The 19,690-nt window shown below is 36.5% G+C and overlaps 2 protein-coding genes across 7 annotated transcripts in view; both read right to left on the reverse strand.

Annotated features, from left to right (window-relative positions):
* Nucleotides 1–15,598, reverse strand: part of BRIP1 (BRCA1 interacting helicase 1) — a 189,322-nt gene extending 173,724 nt beyond the window's left edge. For all 3 annotated transcript variants that reach the window (XM_044248524.1, XM_044248523.1, XM_044248522.1), the window contains exons 1-4: nt 15,454–15,598; nt 12,816–12,938; nt 11,571–11,682; nt 8,080–8,253 (exon numbers count right to left, since the gene is read on the reverse strand). In XM_044248524.1, coding sequence (XP_044104459.1) covers nt 8,080–8,253; nt 11,571–11,682; nt 12,816–12,911 — 382 coding nt within the window. In that variant the 5' untranslated portion in view covers nt 12,912–12,938; nt 15,454–15,598. The remainder of the gene's footprint in view (nt 1–8,079; nt 8,254–11,570; nt 11,683–12,815; nt 12,939–15,453) is intronic.
* A 2,590-nt stretch (nt 15,599–18,188) lies between these two features.
* INTS2 (integrator complex subunit 2) overlaps nt 18,189–19,690 on the reverse strand; it is a 50,740-nt gene continuing 49,238 nt past the window's right edge. For all 4 annotated transcript variants that reach the window (XM_044248529.1, XM_044248528.1, XM_044248526.1 and 1 more), the window contains one exon: nt 18,189–19,634. In XM_044248529.1, the coding sequence (XP_044104464.1) occupies nt 19,465–19,634 (170 nt within the window). In that variant the 3' untranslated portion in view covers nt 18,189–19,464. The remainder of the gene's footprint in view (nt 19,635–19,690) is intronic.

Here is a 19,690-nt window from a genome sequence, read left to right on the forward strand (position 1 = left end):
GGAGAAGGACAAGCAGAGCGGGGGAGCCAAATGCGAGGCTCGTTCCCAGGACGAGATCACAACCAGAGCTGAAGTCAGACACCTAACTGACCAAGCCACCCACGTGCCCCGGGGTAGTTTGATGTTTAATTTTTGGAGGAACTTCCATAAAATTTTCTATGTGGCTGCACCAGCTCGCCTTGCAACCAATAATGCAAGAAAGTTCCTTTATCTCCACATCCTTACCAACACTAGTTTTCTTGTGTTTTTTATTTTAGCCATTCTAATAGGTATGAGGTGATATCTAATTGTGGTTTTGATTTGCATTTCCTTGATGATAAGTGATGCTGACCATCTGTTCTCATGCATTGGCCATCTGTATATCTTCTTTGGAGAAATGTCTGCTCATTTTTGAGCATTTTGTCTATCCATTTTTTAATTGGATTATTTCTTTTTTGGGTGTTGAGTTGTATCAATTCTTCACACATTTTGGATACTAACCCTTTTCAGATATTTCATTTGCAAGTATCTTTTCCCATTCAGTAGGTTGCCTTCTAGTTTTGTTGGTTGCTTTCTTTGCTGCACAGAAGCTTTTTATTTTGATGTAGTACCAGTAATTTGTTTTTGCTTTTATTTCCCTTGCCTTAGGAGACATATCTAAAAAAATGCTGCTATAGCCAATGTCAGAGATTACTGCCTGTGTGCTCTTCAAAGATCTTTATGGTTTCAGGTCTTACATTTAAGTGTCTGATCCATTTTGAGTTTATTTTTGTATATGGTGAAAGAAAGTGATCCAGCTTCATTCTTTTCCATGTGCTTGTCCAGTTTTCCTAACACCATTTGTTGAAGAGTCTCCATTTCCCATTGTATACTCATTCCTCCTTTGACGAAGATTGACTGACCATGTAACTGTGGGTTTATTTCTGGATTTTCTGTTCTATTCCATTGACCTGTGTGTCTATTTTTTGCCAGTATCATGCTACTTTAATTACTACTGCTTTGTACTGTAACTTGAATTGTGGAATTGTGGTACCTCTAGTTTTTTTTGGTGTTTTTTTTTTTTAAGATTTTATTTATTTATTTGACAGAGAAACACAGCTGAACAGGGAACACAAGCAGGGGGGAGTGGGAGAGAGAGAAGCAGGCTTCCCCCTGAGCAGGGAGACCAATTTGGGGCTCAATCCCAGGACCCGGAGATGATGACCTGAGCCAAAGGCAGATGCTTAATGACTGAGCTACCCAAGAACCCTAGTTTTGTTTTTCTTTTTCAAGATTGTTTTGGCTATTGAAGCAAAACAATGAAAGTTCTATGTCATATCAATAAGAGAAAGAATAAAAGCCACGTATCATTTTCAACAGATGCAAAAAAAGCATTTGACAAAGTACAACATCCATTCATGAAAACCCTCTGCAATGCAGGTCTAAGGGAACATATCTCAACATAATAAAGACTTTATATGAAAAACCCACAACCAACATCACATTCAGTGGTGAAAACCTGAGGATTCCCTTAAGTTCAGGAATAAGGCAAGGATGTCCACTCTCATCACTTTAATCAACATAGTACTGGAAGTCCTAGCCACAGCAATTAGACAAACTAAAGAAATAAAAGGCATCCAAATTGGTAAGGAAGAAGTAAAACTTTCCCTAATTGCAGATGACATAACACTATAAGAAACCCTATATAAGAAACTATATATAAACCCTTAAGACTCCACCAAAAAATTACTAAAGCTGATAAATGAATTCAGTAAATTTGCTGCATACAAAATCAATGTACATAAATCTAAGCACAGAATGTACAGAAATTCTTACAGATTTATAATGAAGCAGCAGAAAGGGAAATTAATGATCCCATTTACAACAGCACCAAAAAAATAAAATACCTAGGAATAAACTTAACCAAAGAGGTGAAAGACTTGTACTCTGAAAACTATAAAATGCTGATGAAAAAAATTCAAGATGACTCAAAGAAATGGAAAGACATTCCATGCCCATGGGCTGGAAGAACGAATATTGTTAAAATGCCAGAACTATTGAGAGCAATCTATAGATTTAATGCAATCCCTATCAAAATACCAACAGCATTTTTCACAGAACTAGAACAAACAATCCTGAAATTTGTTTGGAACAACAAAGGCCTTTCATACCTAAATCTTTCATCTGCCTGGAATGTATTTTTCTTTATGGCATAAAGTAGAACTCAAATGTAAATGTTTTCATATGGATATCTAAGTACCACCTATTTTAAAAAGTCCCTTCTTAGTCCTCTACTCTGTAAACATACTTTTTTTTTTTTTTTTTTTTTTTAAAAGTAATCTCCACACCCAGCTTGGAGCCCAATGCCGGGCTTAAACACACAACCCTGAGATTAAGACCTGAGCTGGGATCAAGAGCCAGACACTTAACCAACTGAGTCACCCGGGCACCCCTAGATGTAGTTCTATAAAGAATCAAGTTTTGGGATATCTGGGTGGCTCAGTGGGTTGAGTCTCTGCCTTTGTCTCAGGTCATGGTCTCAGGGTCCTGAGATCAAGCCCCAAATCAGGCAGACTCCCTGCTTGGCAGGAAGCCTGCTCCCCACACCCCTGCCCTGCCTGTCTCTCTGCTTACTTGTGATCTCTCTGTCAAATAAATAAATAAAATCTTTAAAAATCATATTTCTAGATACATGTGGAACTGAATTTGGGTTCTCTATTGTTTTCCACTGGTCTAACATTGTGCTAATATTAAACTGTTTCAATTATGATAGCTTTATATATAAAAAATCAGGATATCTCATAGATCAATTCCTCTCAACTTGACCTGATTCTTGAAGAATGTCTTAGTCCTCTGTATTTCCATATATATTTTAGAAAAGATTTTTTTAATTTTGAGCTCTGCAATTTTTGGTCAAACTTGTAAAATACCCACAGAATGAATGTAGATCTTGGTTCTCAACTGGGGCACTGTTAGGCACTTGTAACATCCCAAGTCCCACTCCAAGGGACATTGGGAATAGACATTCCCGGTTGTCACAGAAGGTGGGAATACTACTGATATCTAGTGGGTTGAGGCCTAGGAGACACTGCTAAACATCCCACAATGCTTATGCTTGTTATGGGGGATGGTACAGCCCCCATAACAAAGAACTATTCCTTTCAAAATATGATAGTGTCATTGTTGAGAAACTCTGCCCCAAATATATCAAGGGGGGAATTTGTATAGGCCCATTAAATTTGTATGGGTCCACCCAAAACAATAATTTAGTTTTAGAAAAACTGAATTGCCATGTGCCAAATAAGATTAACCCCAATTCATTTTTTTAAAAAAATCACATTATATGCATACAAAAAGGCTTATCTTCTTGTTCTTTATAGCAGGGAAGTCTGCAGGAAGTTTACCAAAGTCTTTAAAATATAAAGTTATAAAGAAATAACATCTATCTAGAATATATTTAAAAAAAAAAAAAAACCCTCATAGAAATCAGTAAGAAACAACCCAATAGAAAAATGGGCAAACAAATAACAGGCAATTCACTAAAGGGGATATTCAAACTATCGGTAAACATATATATAAAGAGATGCTCAACCTCATCAGTCACCAGAGAAATACCAATTAAAACTCAGGCGAACACCACAGATGCACCACAACAGCTAAAATTTTAAACTGGAAATATTAAGTGTTAACAGGTATGTTGAAAAATGTAACTTCCAAATACTGCTAGATGTAAGGCAGCAGGGTAAATAAACTGGTTCAACCACTTTGGAAATATTAGCAATATCTATTATAGCAGAACATAAACACACACTATGACCAGCAATTCCATTTCTAGGTATAAGTCTAATAAAAAATATCCATTTGCACTAGAATGAACAAGAATGTTCATAATAGCATTAATAACCAAAAACAAAACCACTCAAATATCTAACAGTTGTACAACAAATTAATATGCTGTAGAAATAATATATAAAAACTAGTACTATATACAACAACACCAATGAATCACAGAAATACAATGTTAAGCGAAAACAGACAGGCAGTACAATGTGCAAGAGTACACATATAATTACATTCCTATAAAGAGGTAAAAATCATCAATGGTGACAGAAAGGAGGACAGCAATTAGGCAGGGCCTCTACAGTGTAGGTTATGTCCCACGTTTTTTATCTAGGTGGTAGCTACAGGACTGTTTACTTTGTGAAAATTCATCAAGCTTATACACTTAAAATCCACACACTTTTCTGTATTTAGGTTATTTCATATTAAAGAACTTACTTAAAAATACAGAGTATCAGAATACAACCCTGACCACATCGGAGTCTTCGAGAAAATATTCTAAGCAACTTTAACTCACAGTCACATTGAGCATATATTGACAACTGATTTTTTACAAAGGCACAAGGTAGTGGATAAAACAGCTTTTTCTTTTTTTTTTTTTTTTTTAAAGATTTATTTATTTGTTTATTTGACAGAGAGAGATTACAAGCAGGCAGAGAGGCAGGCAGAGAGAGAGAGGAGGAAGCAGGCTCCCTGCTGAGCAGAGAGCCCGACGCGGGACTCGATCCCAGGACCCTGAGATCATGACCTGAGCCGAAGGCAGCGGCTTAACCCACTGAGCCACCCAGGCGCCCTAAAACAGCTTTTTCAATAAATGATGCCAAACAATTATATATCCAAATGCAAAATAAATGAACTTGGATCTATACCTCACATGATCTACAAAATTAATTTGAAATATCTCAAACTAAAAGTAAAAGCTAAAACCAGATTTGATTTAAAAAAAAATTTTGTACTTGAAATATATAAAGAACTCTCAAAACTTAACAATAAGAAAAAAAAAAGCAGAAGATCTGAACAGTCATTTCATCAAAGATACAGATGGCTAATAAGCACATGAAAAGATCCCCAACTGTCCTAAGTGATTAGGGAAATGCATATTAAAACCACAATGAGATACCACCACATACCTATTAGAATAGTAAAAAAGACTGACCATACAAAGTATTAACAAGGATGTAAAGAAATGAGAACTCCCAGCCACTGCTAGTGGGAATTTAAAATGGTAAAAACACTTTGGGGGCGCCTGGGTGGCTCAGTGGGTTAAGCCGCTGCCTTCGGCTCAGGTCATGATCTCAGGGTCCTGGGATCAAGTCCCGCATCGGGCTCTCTGCTCAGCAGGGGCCTGCTTCCCTTCCCCTCTCTCTGCCTGCCTCTCTGCCTACTGTGATCTCTTTCTGTCAAATAAATAAATAAAATCTTTAAAAAAAAAAAAAACACTTTGGGAAACAGCTTGGAAGTTTCTTACGAAGTTAAACATAAGTGATCTAGTCACTTCTAGTATTTACCCTCAAAAAAATGAAAGCACATGTCTATAACAAAGACTTATACAGAAATATTCACAGTAGCTTTATACGTAATAGCTTAAAACTAGAAACAAGTCAAATATCCATCAACAGGTGACTGGATACACAATTTATAGTAAGTTCATACAATAGAATATTACTCAGTAATAAAAAAGAACAAATTGTTGATACATGCAACATGGACAAATTTCAAAAGAATTATGCTAAGTGAAAAGCTAGACAAGTAAGCATACAAACTAAGATTCCAATTAAATAAACTTTAAAAATGCAAACCAATCTACAATGACGGAAAGCAAATCAGTGGTTGTTGGGAAAAAGTGAGTCATGGAAGCTTGGGAAAGAGGAATAACAAACGGGCATAAGAAAACTTTTGAAAGTTATGAACATGTTCTCTACCTTGACGCTTTAAAGGAGGTACACCTATATCAAAAATTACCAAAGTGTACCATTTAAATATATAGTTATGTCAAGTATATTTCAATGTTTGTTTAAAAAAAAATACAGGTTGTAGGGGCACCTGGGTGGCTCAGTCAGTTAAGCATCTGACTTTGGCTCAGGTCATGATCCTAGGGCCCTGGGATCGGGACCCCATTGGGGTCCCTGCTCAGCTGGGAGCCTGCTTCTCCTTCTCTCTCTCCTTCTGCTGCTCCCCCTGCTTGTGCTCACTCTCTCAAATAAATAAATAAAATCCTAAAAAACAGGTTGTATATAAACATAAACCAGAATTTCTATAATTATCTCAAAATCAATTCCATTCATTCATACAACAAATATTTATCTAGCCCCTACCTTATGTCAGGCACTCTGTTAGGTACTAAAAATACAACGATAATAGAAAGGGGGTGGTTGGGTTATGAACATTGGGAGGGTATGTGCTATGATGAGTGCTGTGAAATGCATAAACACAATTCACAGACCTTTACCCCTGGGGCAAATAATACATTATATGTTAATAAAACTAATTTTTAAAAAAATACAATGATAAGCAAACTGACATGGTCCCTGACCTCAGTATATAGTCTGCTACGGGAAGCAGAGCTTGACAAATGATGTACACAGAAATACAGATCATACAAACTGTGACAAGTGCTACGAAGGAGAGGTGCACAGTGAGAAGACAGAATAGGGAAACCAAATCTAGTCTGACAGAAAGGTCAGTATGGCTCCTTCAAGGAAATGATATTTAAGCTGAGACCTAAAGGAAATTCAGGATAACAAAGGGAAGATGGGACTTTCCTCAGAATAAATACTAACATAAGCAAAGTCTCTGAGGTAGGCGAAAGCATGATCCTCTTAAGGAATGGGAAGAAAAGCCAAAACTACTAAGGGTCGAAACAGTATAGACAACACTATTGGTCAATTCTCCAGCATGTATTTAACCATTTCTTCCTCATTCGTAACAGAATCATACTTTAGTTCAAGTATCTACCCTCCTCCATATATGGTCATATGTTTTAGAGGAAGATAACTCCATCCTTTGTTTTAGAAGTGGATACTATTTACGGCACCTGGATGGTGGTGGGTTAAGTGCCTGATTCTTGATTTCGGCTCAGGTTGTGATCTCAGGGTTATGAGATGGAGTCCTCTGTGGGGCTCCGTTCTCCTCCGGAGTTTGCTTGAGATTCTCTCCCTCTCCCTCTGCTCTTCCCTCTCTCGCTCTCTCTCAAATAAATAAATATAATCTTAAAAAACACAAAAAAGAGAAGTGGATGCCCTTTAGACTTAAGTCAGTTATGGCAACCTCTTTTCTTCCTGCCAGTGAATAAAGGATGACATAAGTAAAAGCAGGAAAAGAAGTTTTTACGTGCTCTAACCATGAGATGGCACTTTGGACTAGGGAGCTATCAATGGAGATAAGAGGTTTTCATGGAGAAATAAGGAAGAATAAGATGTATAGGATGTCTCCTAGGTTTTTGGCTTAGATAAAGAATGGTTAATCCTTTCCATATACTCAACGCCAAAGAAATATTTTTAAAAATTAATAATCTTGTGATGTTCTTAGTACACTTATCTTAAATCTAGTATGAACTGTTTAAGGATCATATTTAAAACATACCTGATTCTCTACTCAGCCATAAAAAAGGATGAAATTTGGCATTTGTGACAACATGGACGGACCTAGAGAGTATTATGCTAATGAAATAAGCCAGACAGAGAAAGAAAAATACCACATGATTTCACTTCTGTGGGGAATCTAAAAAACAAATGAATAAACAACAAGAAAAGCAGAAACAGATCCATAATCACAGAGAAAAAACTAATGGTTGCCAGAGAGAAATGGAAGATACAGGCTTCCAGTTACAGAATGAATAAGTCACAGGGATAAAAGGTACAGCACAGGAATATAGTCAATGGCACTGTAATGACATAAGGCAATGGATGGTAGACACACTTGTGATGGGGACAGAAGAACGCCTAGACTTGTTGAATCACTATATTGTACACCTGAAACTAATGTATTAATACAGTGTGTCAATTATACTCCAATTACAAAAACTATGTATATAAAAAGAAAAAAAAAGCTAGCAAAACAAAAATTTAAGCTAGCAAAATGTCTGCATAAATTAAAAGTCAAGCCAAGAATAAAATAGTACAAGGCTATCTATCATATGTGTTACCTAAAAATAATTCCAGAGAAATTAGGTGGAGATACATAGTCAATTATGCTAAGCAAATGTATCTCAGTTAAGTCTCACAACAGCAATAATTAAGGCAACTACATATACTAACAGAGCCAGGCAAAAATATAAAGTACCTTGATAAGTTGATGAAGTGTCATTTCTTTCAGAAGGTGGTGTACTTGGACTGTTGAAATGATGTGAAGTTCCTTCGTTCAAGTCAACGTTTGTAAAATTCTTTGAATGGCATGCACAACAACATGATGATGGTACTTCAGGTTTTTTACTTAAGCTTTCATCCACTGGCTTCCCTAAAAAAAAAAAAAAAAAGAAAGAAAGAACCCAAGTTGTAATAGTTCTCATTCAAAAAACATTTAAAAAACTGCAACTAGGATGAGAAAACACCCAATTTGCCCAAGATTGGGAAGTTTCCTAAGATACAAGATTGTCATTGCTAAAACTGGAAAAGTACCTGGCAGATCTGGGCAAACTGGTCACCCTGTCTCCAGCATCAAATTACAACAAGAGAGAAACACCTACACTAGAAACGCTTATAGAGAAGTTAACATCAATTTAATCATTTGTAAAAATCTGATAATAGTCAAAGATGAATAACGTTAACTAGCTGGGTATTCATTTATATTGAGATTTATTAAAATATTAAGCAGGGAAGATTAAAATGAAGACCTAAAGTATATTCTTTTTTTTTTTTTTTAAAGATTTTATTTATTTATTTGACAGAGAGAAATCACAAGTAGGCAGAGAGGCAGGCAGAGAGAGAGAGAGGGAAGCAGGCTCCCTGCTGAGCAGAGAGCCCGATGCGGGGCTCGATCCCAGGACTCTGAGATCATGACCTGAGCCAAAGGCAGCGGCTTAACCCACTGAGCCACCCAGGCGCCCCCCCTAAAGTATATTCTTAATTACTACTATTTCCCTGAAGAAATAAAGCTCAATACATTAAATAATGTAAATGCATAAGGGCTACATAATTTCCATTTTATATATCTATTTCAAATAGAAACATGTTTCATGATATATCAATTCTTTTTTTTTTAAGATATTATTTATTTATTTGACACACAGAAAGAGATCACAAGTAGGCAGAGAGGCAGGCAGAAAGAGGGGGAAGCAGGCTCCCAGCTGAGCAGAGAGCCCAATGTAGGGCTTGATCCCAGGGCCCTGAGATCATGACCTGAGCCAAAGGCAGAGGCTTAACCCACTGAGCCACCCAGGTGCTCCTGATGTATTGATTCTGATACATGTTCCAAAATCTATTTTAAGATCAACATTCAAATAAAACAGGTAATTTTTAATACTTAAACAGAATACATTTTTGCTATTACATAATTGTAATAGCAGTCTACATTGTGTACCTACATATATACTACACCAGATCTTAGCCAAAAGGCCAAGAAACAATTGCCCACATCTACAAAAACATAATTCATAGATACTAAAAAAAGTGAAAAGTTATTTTCTATGAACAGTATTGACATTATTTTCCCATCTGTACTACATATATACTACTAATTCTATTTTCAGTCTCCCATTAAAATTTTAGATTAACAGATTTTCTCATTTTTCCCCACAGAGTAACATCATTAACAATCAAAATGAACAAGTTACAAAATTTTTACTTTTTATTTTTTAAGTCTCATCAGTAGCATGTTTCCTTTTAAACACACACACACATATAAAAATACATAAATACATACCTACATATACTTGTGCTTAATTTTAAATTCTCCTACTACTTTAAGTCAAATCCATCTAATACATAACTAAAATATATCCAATACTGTATTTCAGATTCATTATGTATATTAGCAAGACTTTCATAAAATACATGTTACTAGGCTTTTGTTAGCAAATTAAGTAAAAGTAATAGAAAATAATGTATTTATGAAAACAATATTACAATAAACTTTTGCTTATCTGGCATCCAAACAAGTAGAAAAATATCAACTAGAATGTTTTCTTTAGAGATTTTATGGTCTAATGTTATACAGAAGGGACAAATAAGCAAATAAATTAAAGGATTTACTCAAAGGGATTATTTGTGTATGTTACAGCATCATGACAGGCCCATCTCTTTCATCTTTTACATATAAATTATCATAATCATTTTCATAATGATAACTAAGCATTCCAAGATTCTTATGTAGACTCTGAATCATCAAAGGACTATATTATGTTCAAAACTGTTTTAGAATTAACAACATATTTTGCTCAGTTGAAACTCTTTTGGAAGATATGTAACTTGGGGCAACTGGGTGGCTCAGTTGGTTATGTATCTGCCTTCAGCTCAGGTTATAATCTCAAGGTCCTGAGATCAAGCCCTGCATCTTGATCTTCTGCTTCTACCTCTCTGCCACTCCCCCTAACTGTGCTCTCTCTTGCTCACTCAATCTCTCTCAAATAAATAAAATCTTTAAAAAAAGAAAAAGGAAGATATACAACTTACAAAAAAAATCTTAAAAGAGAATCTGTAGCCAAACTATGGAAAGAACCTAGATGACCTGATGTCCAAGAGATGAATGGATAAAGATGTGATGTGTATACACACACACACACACACACACACACACACACAACGGAGTATTATGTGGCCATCGAAAAAGCGAAATCTTGCCATTTGCAACAACGTGGATGGAACTAGAGGGTATTATGCTAAACAAAATAAGTCAATCAGAGAAAGACAATTATCATATGATTTCTCTGATATGAGGAATTTGAGATGATGGGGGTGGGGGGGTGGGTCATGGCAGGAAGGGAGGGAAAAAAATGAAATAAGATGGGACCGAGGAGGGAGACAAACCATAAGAGATTCTTAATCTCAGGAAACAAACTAACGGTTGCTGGGGGGATGAAGGGGGAAGAATAGGGTGGCTGGGTTATGGATATTGGGGAGGGTTATGTGAGTACTGTGAAGTGTGTGATGATTCACAGACCTGTATCAAATAATACATTATTTGTATTGAATACACAATTTGTATACAAATAATACATTATTTGTACTGAAGCAAGTAATACATTATATGTTAATTTAAAAAAAAAAAAAAAAAGAGAGGCGCCTGGGTGGCTAAGTGGGTTAAGCCTCTGCCGTTGGCCCAGGTCATGTCTCAGTGTCCTAAGATCGAGCCCCACATCAGGCACTCTGCTTGGCGGGGAGCCTTCTTCTCCCTCTCTGCCTACTTGTGATCTCTCTCTCTCTCTCTCTCTCTCAAATAAATAAATAAAATTAAAAAAAAAAAAAAAGAATCTGTACTTAAATTAGCTAACTAGGAGCGTCTGGCTGGCTCAGTCGTTAGGCATCTGCCTTCAGCTAGGGTCATGATCCCAGAGTCCTGGGACTGGGCGCTGCATCAGGCTCCCTGCTCAGCCAGAAGCCTGCTTCTCCCTATTCCACTCCCCCTGCTTGTGTTCCCTCTCTCACTGTGTCTGTCTCTGTCAATAAATAAAATCTTTACAAAAATAAAAATATAAATAAACAAATAAATAAATAAGTAAATTAGCTAGCTAGAACATGGTTTGAGTCCGTCTGGATAAGAAATACTTAAAATATTTAAAAAATATTAAAATATTTTTTTCTGGTCTAAGAAACCTGAAGTACCAACCAACAACTTACCACTAAGAGACTGTTGCCATGCCAAAGCAGAACAAAGTAAGGCTAAGCTTTTCCCACTTCCTGTGGGGCTCTCCAACAAACAATGTTGCTTACTATTTAATCCTCTGACAATCTATGGACACAAAAATGATAAAAAAGTCAATAAACAGTTTACTTCATTAGGGTCTCTCTCCATCAACAGTATAAATACAACAACAATGAGAAGTAAGGTTGCTCTTCCAGGAGTATAGCAATAGAAGGAAGAACCAGTATTTAGTTAAACCTAGACTTTATTCCTTTATATCGCTCCCTAAAATTATTATGGCCTTAAAAAATAACAAGCAAAAAAGAAATGAAAAAAAAAAAAGCAATCTGTGCTTTAATCATTTCTGTAAAATTAGAATACAGCACATGAATATCTTTGATGAAAACTTAATGGATGCTGCTTTTGAGAGTGTAAATTGTTACAACCACTCTGTACAGAAATTAACAATTCCTAGTAAAACGGAAGATACCCAACTCTAGCAAGTCCAGTCCTATGTATACCGTCCAAACTTTTCACACATGAACACAAGGAAACCTGTATAAGAAAGTTCATAGCAGCATTGTTTAAATTGCTATAGGATGTAAACAACTTTAAAGTATATCAAAAGAAAATGGGCAAAAAAATTCTCATATATCCATAAAACAGAATACTATACAGCAAGTAAAATAGATTAACAGTTAACAGGCCTACATCTTAACAATTTAAGCAAAAAAAGGTCAACTTCTGCAGGTAGTTATAGTACATCATTATGCAACATTTAAAATATGTGAAGTAAATATTGCTTACAAACAAGGTATAAACTCAAAAAATACGGTAAATTTTTAAATATTCAGATTTAACAAAGTTGGAAAGTTGGTTTACTTGTTTGTGTATGCATTTTCTATATGAAAACTATCTCAAAAAAATTATGGTGAGAAATATACTGTTCTGTGTAATATATATAGCAAATATTTTGTAGAAAGCACTAATTCTGCAAAGTAAACAAAAGTTCCAACTGAGGTGAGAATATTTTTCAGAATGTTCTCCTTGGTCTCCATTGTAACAATGTATATATACAGTTTAGTCGTGATCAGTATTATTTTTCCATAGTTTAAATCTTCTTCAATGAACTGGCAAATATTTTCAATCCATGTACTATCTGAAAACACAAATGTAGTTTTATGTATTATAAGCACCTGTATCTTAATAAAGACTTAAAATAACTATTGAAAAATACTTACAGAATTCATCATAGCAAGCTGTGATGGGTATGCTTTATAAGGAAAGGTAATCTTCACCCCACCAATTGTATATTCAGACCAAACTGAAGACATCATGCTTTACTATTTACTTCAGATTCCTAACTGCAACAGAAATGAAATCAATACTGAAACAATACCAAAGAAAACCAGATACCCAACACTAGGACAGATGTCTGAAAATAAAAACTGGAATAAATGTTTAAACAAAACAAATGGGAAAGTAAAAGAATTTCCTAGTCTTATAAATCACAATGGTTGACAGCATGTCTTAAAATCTGACAAATGTGGATTTGTATTCCTGGGGTGCCAAAGCTGTGGAGTGGGAGTTAGAAAGAACAAGCTCTAGACCAGGTTCTGAAAACAACTCATATATGTTACCTTGATCATGTCTCTTCACTTCTCTAGATTAGGATCTATATCTGTAGTAACCCCTAACTTAAAAACTGTTATGAGGGAAGCAATGCCTTGGCATTTAGTAGGTGCCCAATAATTCTTATTTAAAAGTCAGGGGGGTATAATGGAAAGATGAGTTTTGGACTAAAGCAAACCTAAATTTGAATTCCTCTGTGTGAGTCACTTAACCTCTCAGAACTAATTTGTGCATCTGTGAAATGGATATAATACTACCCTAATACTACCCACCTGATAGGGTTTTCACAAAAATTAGCCAGGCATTGAGTTAAGAATTAAATAAGATATAAAAAATCTTTAAAAAAAAAAAAAAAAGAATTAAATAAGATAATGTCTGTACATTATGTGTATATAAGGCACCCTATGGCACCTGGGTGGTGCAGTCCTTAAGCTTCTCTTAGCCTCAGGTCAACATCTCAGAACCCTGGGATCAAGCCCCACATGTGTTCCCTGTTCAGCAGGGAGTCTACCTGTTCCTCTGCCTCCCCTGCCCTCCCATGATAGTGCTCGCTGTCTAATAAATAAAATCTTTAAAAATCAATAAAATAGAGGGTGCCTGGGGGGTTCAATCCATTAAGTGTCTACCTTCAGCTCAGGTCATGATCCCAGGGCCTTGGGATGGAGCCCCATGTCTGGCTCCTTTCTCAGGAGGGAGCCTGCTTCTCCTTCTGCCTGTAGCTTCCCCTGCTTGTGCTCTTCTCTCTCTCTCTCTCTCAAATAAATAAATAAATAAATAAAATCTCTAAAAATAATAATAAAATAAAAATATTAATAAAATATTAAATATTTTAAAATATTAAATAATTAATAAAAAAATATATTGTGCACAAATGTGCGCAAACTCCAATATCTAAAACAGAAGCGATCTACTTTAATCCTCCTTCTAAACCAACTTTTTTTTCTTTCTTTTTTTTTTTTTTAAGATTTTATTTATTTGACAGAGATCACAAGTAGGCAGAGGCAGGCAGGCAGAGAGAGGAAGGGAAGCAGGCTCCCTGCGGAGCAGAGAGCCCGATGGAGGGCTCGATCCCAGGACCCTGAGATCATGACCTGAGCAGAAGGCAGAAGCTTCAATCCACTGAGCCACCCAGGCGCCCCTAAACAAACTTTTCTTAACCCAAGATACATAGATGTAATTCAGAAACTGTGATCTCCTGATGTTGCATGCATAAGTTTCTGTGCATGACTGCATTTTTCTGAAAAAAGAGTCCGTAGATTTCTCATTCCCAGAAACACATCCTAGAGAAATAACTGAAGAGAGGAGGGGAAATGATACACACTGGTATTACTTGGCAAATATGGGGAAAAAAAAAATAGTAAACTCAATGTGGGGATGGAGTGATTGTTGAATAGCAATGCAACTGATTAGAAAGCCAGTAATAACCTTAACCATAGCCTATGGTTATTCTAAGTGGAATATTCTAACTGGAAAATTATTTTCCAGTTCTAATTTTTGGGATTCTGTGAAGAATCCAACTGTGAAGCTGTGAAGCTGTGAGAATGAGATTTGGTGGAATCCAACTCTTTAATCTGAACCAACAACTCAACGCTGGCTAGTTACTCGGAAATAACCTCGAAATAATCCATACTCCGCCCCAGGTGTAACAACAAGCATCTCAAAATGGGGTAGCTTCCCTCATAACAATGGAATAAAGCAAACAAAAACAAATCACAATTATCTGCCTCAGGGGGTGCCTGGGTGTCTCAGTTGATAAGCATTTTTCTTCGGCTCTGGTCATGATCCCAGGGTCCGGGGATCTCCCTGCTCCGCGGAAAGTCTCCTTCTCCCTTTCCCACTCCCCCTGATTGTGATCCCTCTCTCGCTGTCTCTCTCTGTCAAATAAATAAAGTCCTTTAAAACAAACAAACAAACAAAAAACAATTATCTGCCTCCCGCCGTCGCCCCCTGCCGCCAAGAATTAGCACGAGGCCCCGGACAATACTAACAGGACTATACTGGGCAGGCTGACTTCTCCCCAGCTTTTCGTCCTCAACCCTTCCTCCTCCCTCAGCCCGTGGAGATCCCAGAGCCCCTGGTGATCCAGTCAACACCAACCCGCCAGCAAGGAGTTTGGGCGAAAGCAGAATGCACTGCTCCAGCCGGCTTCGCTCTCGCCCCCACACAGGAGACAGACTTGCCCGTCCTGAGGAAAACCGACGCACCGCTGACTGGTCTCCGATTCACGGGAGAAAAAGAAACAGATACCTGCAAGCAAATACAGTGGAGCGCGGGCAAAGAAGGTCACACGCCTCTCTCTCCTGCTCAGGCGGCTGCTACTACCCGGGCCTGGTCGCAGGCTTGGGGCTGCTTCAGCTTTTCTCTCCAGTCCCCATCAGTCCCCTCAGCTACGTTTTCCCCTAGACGAATTCCCGCCTCCCACCCCTCGACTCCTGGCATCCAATCGCCGGGCGAGCTCAGACAACCAATCATCTGCCAAGACCAGAAACCAGCAACCAATCTTGGTACAAGGTCAGGGGGCGAGAACTCTGGCACCCAATGGAAGACTACGCAATTAAGAACGGGCTCAAGATACCTGGCGGCACCGGAAGGCGAACCGCAGAAGAGGGGAAGGCTCGCCCAAATCTTAGGGTTTTTAAAGGAAAAGAGTTCTTTCCTGAATTCCTAAGGCTCTTAACTGACGTTTTGACACCGGTGATTTAACCCGTTAATGGATTTCTTAGAAACTCGTAGTGTCTATTCTTAAAGTCTGTAGACCAACAGAGAAGACACACCTTTAAGCCTCGCCGATTTCTCCGCGCATTCAAAAGCGCCACTCAATTCAAATTAGAACTTTGTAAGTAGTCAGGCGAACGAAAAGCTTGAGGCGGCAATTGCCAGAATGAGCCAAACGAGGCGAAAAGGTTCGATGACAACCAGCTCACAGGATCTCCTAATATTCGAGGCTTTTCCAGATACCAAATTAAACCAGACAAACGCTTCCGATGTCTTCTACTACCAGATAACTTCTTCCTCTAAACGCTCACCCATCAGTGTCCCTCCGGAGACCAGTTTATTCTTCTCTGCCAAGAAGTATACTTAAATTTCCTCAAGAAGTATACTTAAATTTCCTCAAGAAGTATACTTAAATTTCCTCAAAACTAGGTTAATCATGATCTCTCTTAACTGCTCTTTTTAAAGAGTTCTGTATAGTCTAAACTTGGCTAAAATACTAGTGTCCAAAAAAGCAAAACCTGAGACATTTTCTCAAATTCGAGAAAACTGGTTTAGGAGAGACGTTTGCGGCAGGAGGAAGCGGCAAGAGGGGAACTGATTTGCCTCACTTTCACTTTCACTACACTGTCGCCAAATGACAAAACTTAGTCATGAAAATAAATTCTGCCCTTTACTTATAATACCTCAATTTACATCAGTGCCTATTATAATACTGAAAAAAATTCCCAGTATAATAATAGGGAGATAGTTAAATGAATTCATGAAGCCAATAAAATAATTATAAAAATAAATTGCTATAAACCATAATTATAAAAATTAAATAACTTGCAAAAATAATTTCATATAAAATTAATTGAAAAAAATAAGCAGATTCCAGCTGGGTTCAGTATAATAATAGGTCCAGTATAATAATAGGGAGATAGTTAAATGAATTCATGAAGCCAATAAAATAATTATAAAAATAAATTGCTATAAACCATAATTATAAAAATTAAATAACTTGCAAAAATAATTTCATATAAAATTAATTGAAAAAAATAAGCAGATTTCAGCTGGGTACTATGAATTTCATTATGTGACGATATGTGTACATAGGCAAAGATGAAGGGAAAGTACTAAAAATGTAACTTATTAAGACAGTGGAAGGATAATTTATAAAAATAAGTCCTCAAAAAGGCATTCAAATTGTTATTCTGCATTTACAGATTTTTTAAATATCTCATCTTTTAAGTAACCGTTCCAGGGTAACTATTCTGATCTTCCTCTCCTTAATTCCTAAGACTCTCAACTGACTTTACCTTGTATCGCCATTTGATGTATGTGGCATAACAGAAAGGGACACGCTGAGACTGGAGCCAGACAGTTCTGGATACCAGTCCCTTGAAATGTCCCTTTCAAGTTAGCAGCAGTGAAATGAAACACAAAAAACTACAAGTACATTTGATAAAGAATATGAATGTTTATAAACCAATATTCAAAATAGCTGCACACATCTGTTTTCACTTGAATAAAAAGAAATCACATTGTGACAAATCTTATAACCTTAACTTAAAATACATGAATATTAACATTTACTAATATATTTACACATTTTATTTACATCATCAACAAATCTGATGAAAAAGAGCATATGTTATTTTAACACAGCAGGTTTTGACCAGTCTTTGAAAAGTGATCCAGGAATGTGCACGGCATTTAGTTAGAAAACATATTTCAACCTTTTCTGATTTCCTAGAGGTTACCTACTCACACAAAATATTCCAAAGCCTCTGTTTAAAAACTAAATAAAACAAAACAGGAGCAGTTGTATTTAATCTTAAAAGACTTATAAAACTGCCTTGTTTAAAAATATGAAAATTCTTATGGTACTTTTTAAATGGATGCCTTTATTTTTGCATCAAAATTACTTCATTGAATATTAAGCATCAGATAAAAGTTATAAATATCCTATCATCTAGGATACTGTGTACTTCATGATTTGAAATAGCTACAAATTAGTTCTTGTATAATACCCTTATGAGGTAGGGCCAGTAGTAATCCCATTTTACAAAGGAGGAAAATGACATATGCCTATATGCTAGTGAGAAGACCAAAGTCAAATTTCTTTTCTTAAAAATCACACTTCCGGGGCACCTGGGTGGCTCAGTGGTTTAAGCCTCTGCCTTCGGCTCGGGTCATGATCTCAGGGTCCTGGGATCGAGCCCCATGTCGGGCTCTCTTCTCAGCAGGGAGCCTGCTTCCCCCTCTCTCTCTGCCTGCCTCTCTGCCTGCCTCTCTGCCTACTTGTGATCTCTCTCTATCAAATAAAAAAAAAAAAAAATCACACTTCCTTATTAGCCTACCTAATTTCTTTTACAGGTGAACAGGTCTGTTTCAAAGCAGAGAAAAGAAGGGGTTGGGAGGAGTGTATTATTCAGGTATATCTCAGAAAACAAAGAGAAGTAACTTCTATGTTGGATTCTTAATTAAAGAAAAAAAAATGGGACTATGGTTTACCTGAATGCATCTACCTAATCAATGGAAGTTACTAACGGAGGACTGCAAAATCCTTCAGCAACATGGTACTTTACACTATTTTTAACTTTTCCTGAGGTCCAAACACTGTATGTTTTTCTTACTCAGAGATCTTCTAAAACTATGATGTGAATTATAATCCTGATGGCACACCAAGAGCTCTTTAATCTGGTGTGTTTCACTGCTCTAAACTTTAATTAGATCCCAATGTATTCCCCCCCCGACCATTAGGTAAGTCAGTAAAACATTATAAAAATAAATCTTAAAAAAAACCTAAATGAGATCTCCTTTCAGGTTCTTCTTTGCACAAAGATGTTTCTGTAAACAATTCTAAATTAGTAACTTAAAATTCCAAATTATTCAAGTATCTCTTTAAACATATCTCCATTTTAGTAAAAACTGAAGCAAATGTGTAAAATCTTAAAATTCTCATCTGTAATTCCATGGAAATCATTTACAAAAAGCTATTTGCCTTTTTTAAAGCCTTCTCAATACTATTTCTTGAGAAGCAAAATTCCATCTCCCATTACTACTACTTGCAAGTTTTAACAGTTTCTACTGGGTATTTAAACTCCTAATTTTTCCTATATTCTCCCTTCCCTTTTTCTCCCTCTCATCATTGCATCATTGTCACATTGTTATTAGCTAACATTAAACACTAGGGCTGCCCATAGACTCATCTTTATAAGAAATTAAAGGCATGGCACTGTTTCTTCATTGCAAAAGTAAATATAAGGCCAAATTCACTTTCTAGAAATGAGTTTCTTAAATGTGCTCCCAACAGAAGAAAAAAAAAAGTTCCGCTGCTACAGTATAAACATACCAGCAAAGTAGATTCAAAGAACTGCCAATCAAATATAAGCAAGCATAATTCTTAAAGAGAGTTCTAAACTATACCCATGTTGAACTGAATCTTTTAATGATTCCAAGATGTTACTGTTCCCATTCAGTTTAGAGTTGTTGTAAGATGCAGACTCATATTGAGTGTATGCAGCAAAAGCTTCATTTTTTTGTTTTAGTTTTTTTTTGTTAAATTCCACTAACACTCATGTTTATTATTTCAATTATTGTGCTTTCAATACAATGACAAAGCTGTACATCAGGATCCATACTTCCAGTGTCCCCAGATGCATTTTTATAAGATAAATCTTTACAGATACCAGACCATCCACTTGGTTTCTCCTTTATTTGTTGAAGACCTAAAAACATAAGGAAAAAAAAAAAAAATTAAGGCAAGGAATCTGGAAAGGAATTT

The sequence above is a fragment of the Neovison vison genome, chromosome 5 (genome assembly GCF_020171115.1).
Source record: "Neovison vison isolate M4711 chromosome 5, ASM_NN_V1, whole genome shotgun sequence".
Lineage (NCBI taxonomy): Eukaryota > Metazoa > Chordata > Mammalia > Carnivora > Mustelidae > Neogale > Neogale vison.